Consider the following 6,297-nt stretch of genomic DNA (forward strand, 5'->3'; position numbering starts at 1 on the left):
AGGCTAAGAGGACCATGAGTCTGACGCTAGAGGAAGAGTTTGAAAATAAAACAAGATGCCATGTGTAGATGTTTAATAGAGACCCGGGACACAGATACACCCACAGGTTTCTGCTGTTGGACCCTCCAGGTCACCCCAGCCCTCAGAGAGATGGGTCACTAACCTTCAAGGCACACTTCTGGCCAGAGCGCCGATGGTAGCACTCCAGTACCTTGCCGTTCACACCCAGACCCAGCACTTGCTTGGACAACTGGTAGTCATCAGTCACCGCGTACTTCTTGGGTTCCCGTCGCACACCTGGGGCCGGAGCACCGCCCAAGGCGGACCCGCCGAGTGCACCTGGCGGGGGCACAAGACTCCCCTTCTCCCCTGCTGTCTCGCCATCCATGGCCCCCACGGGGCGCTCGGAGGTAGCCCCAGCCTGGCGCGTCCAGAGGCACCTGAAGGAAAGGGAAAGAGTCACTCCCCACCGGGACTTTTTGGACACACCCCAGCTTTGGTTTCTCCAGAACTAGATTGACTGGGCTCCTGGCCCAAGACAAGCTGGAAACTGCCTGAGAGTACTTACGTACAGCAGGGGAGAGGTGATCCCTCAGCCCAGGCACGTGTCGAGTTAGGAAGGAGTCCGGCGCTGTATAGCAACAAGGTCTTGAGAACCAGCCATACAGGGACCCAAGAAAGGCGTACCAGGCGAAGGCGCACTGGGTGGCAAAGCACTAGACGAAAATCATGGTGCAGGCGAGAGGGGGCAAGAGATAGTGATCCCTGGAGTCCGCTGAGGACCAGAGCCCTGGACCCAGAGTCTCGCCGCCCGCGTCCCACGTGACCCCCCACCCCCGCTTCTCGTCGCGTCATCCAGACTTGGGGCCCCGCTAGGTCAACCTTAAAGGGCCAGGCTAGTCCGGGTTGGGCAGGCCAGGGCAGAGCCCCTGGCAGACTCCGCCTCTGAGTCGAGACAAAATGGGGCGTGGCCTCGTCAAGTTCGCTGTAACTTTCGCAGCGCCCTGGGACACCGCTAGGAACTCCTTCAACTGTTGTACCAGCCTCCTCGGATTTTATCTGTGTTCTAGAAAAGTTACAGCGCAAGACACTTTGTTTCTCTTGCAGGCTCTTGAGAGTGAAGTGTTCTTTTTGCTAGCTGCCAGGGGGCGTTTTAGACTCCCAAATTTTCTAGGTAGCTAAGTGTTTCAGAATTCAACTTCTGAATGTTTAGTCAGCCTGCCCTGGGAATTGGCGTGTTGTTGTCTAATTCGCCACTCATTTCCTGGTGGTTTAGGGCATCTGTCTAACAACTGGCTAGCTTTCCTTTCTATGCACTTCCTGACCAACCTTTTGACTTAGCAATTCACTTGTCATTCCAAATAAATGAATAGGGCCACATTCATACTTTCCTGGACCACTTACAGCCCGTAGCCGTAAGTTGAACACACCTGGGACGCTCGCTCTTGAATCAGAAATCTTGATTTCCCATTTGTTCAGCTGCATCAACTTTTGATTTGAGCTTTAGGTGCTAAGAATCTCAACTAATAAAAGTTCAAGTTCTGGCCATGGTGATGAACACCTGTAATTGCAGCGCGAGGAAGGCTTAGGCCGGAGGATTATGAGGCTAACCTAGGTTACATCGTGAGGCTATGTTTTTAAAATATAAAATTAGCCGGGCATAGTGGCCTATGCCTTTAATCCCAGCGCTCTGAAAGCAGAAAAAGGCGGACCTCAGTGAGTCCAAGCCAGCCTGGTCTGCAAAGAGAGTTCCAGGACAGCCAGAACTGCTACATAGAGAAACTCTGTCTCGAAAAATCAATCAATCTTTTTTGTTTTGTTTTTGTTGTGGTGGTTTTTGTTTTGTTCTTTGTTTTGTTTTGGGATTTTTTGTTTGTTTGTTTGTTTGTTTTGAGACAGGGTTTCTCTGTGTAGCCCTGGCTGTCCTGGAACTCACTCTGTAGACCAGGCTGGCCTCGAACTCAGAAATCCGCCTGCCTCTGCCTCCCTAGTGCTGGGATTAAAGGCGTGCGCCACCACGCCCGGCTCAATCAATCAGTCTTAACTTAATATTAAAATCCATTTCTTCCATCCAATTCCTCTATTCGCTTTAAATTTTTCCCTTCTGCACTTAGACCTTCACCTTTTAGCCTATCATAGATATTTTGAGCCAACTTTCCCACAAGTCTACACAACAGGCGGCGCCAGAGGCAAGCCCTCTGAGCAGGTCTCTGCTGCCATCTACAGATTATATTTAGAACTGCAGCCACCCGGCCCTCTGTCCCACCCAAAGGAGGCTGTGTCTGGCCTTCCACCACAACACACACAAAGATTCCTGGGCTGCACTCTGCAACTGTCAGTGGCCAGCAGAAAATTGGTGCCCTTCTACCTGTACAACTGCATCTAAGTTCCTGATAATCACTCGGGAAGAGTACTTGCAATTATTCATGGGTAGCTTGTCTCCTTAGAAATTGGTAACTAACTGTCTTCTCCAGACAACCTTCAAGCTAGCAACAATCAGTGAAGCAGTGATCCCTAGATAAGAGCCTCAGATGGTCACTAGGAAGCACTTCCTGCAGACCAGGAAATGCTCTACCTGAACACCTCACTGAGACAGAGGAAGGAAGATATGACCATCCCTTTAGACACACACTGAAAACACAGAAGAAAAACAAGCCCAGAGAGGTGAGTCATGTGACCTGCTTGAAGTCAGCAACTAATAAAAGAGAACCACCCCTCATCTCAATCCCAGAGTGCAACCTCATGGTTGGGCTTAAAGTTGGAGGTCAAGGAATGACCTCCTCCCATGGAGTTTCTTTCTTGGCTCTACTAATCCACATGTGCAAGCATACTCTCATACATGCACTCACACAGTGCACACAAGAGACACACGGATAGTCACATACACAGACAGATACATACAGGCACATGTATTCACACACATTTATGCCTAGCTGTATCTAGGGTCAGGTGGAATCATAATCCCACCTATTAATCAGACCCAAGATCTAAGAGATTGAAGGAAGGCATACAATCTGGAAGTGGTGTTTCCAGGAGGCCAGGGCAGGCGCTGCAACCAGCTTAAAGCTGGCGAACCCAAGGCTCAGCAAGGTCTCATTCTCTCGGTGCATGACTCCACAAGGAACGGAAAGTTAGGTGACTGAGAGTAGAGGCTGGGGCTGGATTGTATGTGCCCCGATACATACATACATACATACATACATACATACATACATACATACATGGCTCAGCTGTTAAGAGCACATATTGTTTTTACCAGAGGATCCAAGTTCATTCCCACTACCTACATCAGGTGGGTTACAACCACCTGTGACGTCAGCTCTAAAGGAGCCTACACCTCTGGCCACCCACACACAAACACATACACATAATTAAAGATAAAATAAAATAAAATAAAATTTAAAATGAGCTTATATTTTAATTACTCTAAAATTCTATAATTGCGTTTCTAAGTTTGATTGTTTAATTAATTGATTGATTTACCAGCTTTTAGGAACTTTATTTTCCTTCTACCTCTTCCCTTCTTTGCTCCGGTGTTCTGCAGAGCAGCTCAGAACCACGCAGTGTTGGCTCCAACCCACTCAGTGGCCTGCGCTGTGGGAGCCACTGGCCAGTCCTCAGTGGCTGGCTGCGCACTCCAGTCTTCTGTGGGAAACTGCTGGATGGGCACAGAGGGTACCTGTGCACCCTCGGAGCAGTCGGCCACCTCAGGCTGAACAGCAATGAACTCAGGAACTGGGGCAGTCCATTCACTCTGGAATTCCTCCTTGACCACAGCTTTCTCAGCAGCTGCCTGTTCCTCCTTCTCAACCTCCTCTGGGTCTCTGTAGAAGTGGCCATCTGGTATAAATTCCCACAGGCGCTCCTGAGAGATAATGGCATAGATGTGAAGAACTTCCCAGGCCAGCATCCACCACATCAGATCCACTGAGTGAGCTCCCTTGTTGTTGCATGGGATAGCAATGTCCACGTGGCACCGAGGAGAGTCTGTTACACAGAGCCATGGTGGTCAGGTTGACTTGAGAGGCCTCTCTGAGGGGCTGGTGGTCAGCCCTGGGATCAGTCACCACTAGAAGCCTTGACACCTTGAAGCTTGCTTGGATCTGGTTAATGAAGGTCTCAGGCATGAAGCATCCAGCAGAGGGAGGGTGCCTGTGACAGCAGCAAACTTCCGGCTGGCTCACTGGCTGGTGTTCCTAGAGGAGATGACGCTGTCATCACGAGGTTCTTGATAGCAACCATAGCCTGAGCTGCAAGCACCAGCCTCTCCCAGGTCCTCTTCAGATTTATGATGTAGAGAGTGTCACTTTTCCTTCTGTAGATGTACTGCTCCATGTGAAAGTCAAGGTTGGTGCCATCTAAGTGGGTTCCTGTGGCAAGGAATTTGGGACTATCCTCTTCCTTTACCTGTAGGACATCAATGGCTCCAGACATTATGTGAGTTTTCCTTTAGGTTACAACCAGAATCAAGAACAACGCTGTATGGACCTGTCCCTGGGCAACACAGATTATTTAAACCCAGGCTAACCTCAAACTCACTGAGTAGACAAGGATAGCCTTCAATGCCTGACCTTCCTGCCTCAACCTCTCCAGTGTTATAATTACAGGTGTGAGCCACCATACACTGCATGTAGTTTAAAAAAAATTATATTCAAAGAGGTCAAATTTGCTTGTGGCAAGTGTTCAAACCATACTGAAGTATAAAAAGCAAGTAGTCCCATTTTTTAAAAAATGCCCTTCCAGGCTGGAGAGATGGCTCAGTGAGCAAATGCTCATGTCCTACATAAACCCAGGAACCTACCTAGGTTCAACCCTTAGGATCTATGCAAAGAAGGAAAGAAAGAATAGACTCTATAAAGTCACCCTCTAACCTCTGCATTCACACTCACACTGTGCCATGCATGCCTGTGTGCACACTCATGCACACACACATATCATCATCATCAAATTATAAATGTAAATGTCTGTGATTATACAAACACACATAGTTCCCATACCAATTATAAGCAGAGGTTTTTCCAGCTGTTCATTTGACCCAGGAAAATCAGAATATGTAGTTTCCTCTCAATGCTTATGCTGTAGCAACCATCTGGAATCATGTCCCCTTCACACTGTTGTAGAGATTCAGAACATAGTATGCTGGGTTTGGGCAAGTTGGGTTCATGACAGCAGACTCTGGCACTTAGCCCTTCGTAATAGTCACAGTAACAGTAATAGTTGGATGTCCAAAGGAACAGGGCCTGAGGCCTTTGAAGTAGCTTAGGGTGACCAAATAGATGATGCAGTAAAGTGCTGATGGAGGGAAATCCCTCCTCCCCACCACATCTGCCTTTTGATGAAAGGCAACCTGCTCATGATGAAAGGATAGAAGCCATATACCAAGGCTATCTAGATTGCTGTGCATTCTTGTGATCCATCGTTATTCTGGGAACGGGGCAGGAGTGTCCTGCAGCTACAGTAATTCATGCAGTGCCTGAGATGGAATGCGCTGGTCGGCTAGTGAGGTCTTAGGAAGGATCGCCACTGGGTGGCAGTGTGAGCCCAGCAGTCAGGGAGGGGTCCATTCAAGGGGCGTAGTCAGGAACTAGAGCCGGTAGTAAGGAAATGGCCAGAGGCATTCTCAAAACTTGAATGAAGCAAGTGGACAGGTAGTTTGGGCAGAACAGGGCACATCATGGTTCCCAGCATGTCGTAGGTGGGATGTCTAACACTGTCAACTTCACAAAAGACTACTGGAGAACCAAACACCTCTCTCCCCAAGGCACACTGGAAGCCGTGTCTTAGTTTCCTCATGTACAGCATTACGTTACATTACATTAAAGGGAGCATTATCCGTGGTAGCTGTGACGGCAAGGTGAAGCTAGGATTTGCTGAGTGTCTGGCACACGGTAAGTGTTCAGTAGGCACACTTGAAAGGGGTAGATCCAAGTTCAAAATCACAGCTCTGGGGTCCAGTGGAAGAGATCCGCAGATCAAGGTGCTTGCCACTAACCTGGCAACCTGACTTTGGGCCCTGGGACCCACAGAGTGGACTGGGAGAAGTGGTTCCCTCAACTCCCTCAGGTTATCCTCTGACTCTGTATGAATACTGTGGCTACAAACACAGGAAAACACATGCGTGCGTGCACACGCGCGCACACACACACCACACACACACACACACACACACACACACACACACACAATTTTAAAAAGGAAATCGGGCTGGTGAGATGGCTCAGTGGGTAAGAGCACCCGACTGCTCTTCCGAAGGTCCAGAGTTCAAATCCCAGCAACCACATGGTGGCTCACAACCAC

The 6,297-nt window shown here is 48.9% G+C and overlaps 1 protein-coding gene and 1 pseudogene across 2 annotated transcripts in view; both read right to left on the minus strand.

Moving 5' to 3' along the window:
• The window catches only part of Mapkapk3 (MAPK activated protein kinase 3), a 35,299-nt gene extending 34,465 nt beyond the window's left edge, over positions 1–834 (minus strand). The window contains exons 1-2 of one of the 2 annotated variants that reach the window (XM_021171596.2): positions 573–834; positions 164–440 (exon numbers count right to left, since the gene is read on the minus strand). In XM_021171596.2, the coding sequence (XP_021027255.1) occupies positions 164–388 (225 nt within the window). In that variant the 5' untranslated portion in view covers positions 389–440; positions 573–834. Of the gene's footprint in view, positions 1–163; positions 441–568 lie in introns of both variants that reach the window. The other variant, XM_021171595.2, reaches the window with a different exon arrangement.
• A 2,699-nt stretch (positions 835–3,533) lies between these two features.
• On the minus strand, positions 3,534–4,434 carry LOC110301240 (annotated as a pseudogene).
• Positions 4,435–6,297: the final 1,863 nt, after the last annotated feature.

This window comes from Mus caroli, chromosome 9 (assembly GCF_900094665.2).
Source record: "Mus caroli chromosome 9, CAROLI_EIJ_v1.1, whole genome shotgun sequence".
NCBI lineage: Eukaryota > Metazoa > Chordata > Mammalia > Rodentia > Muridae > Mus > Mus caroli.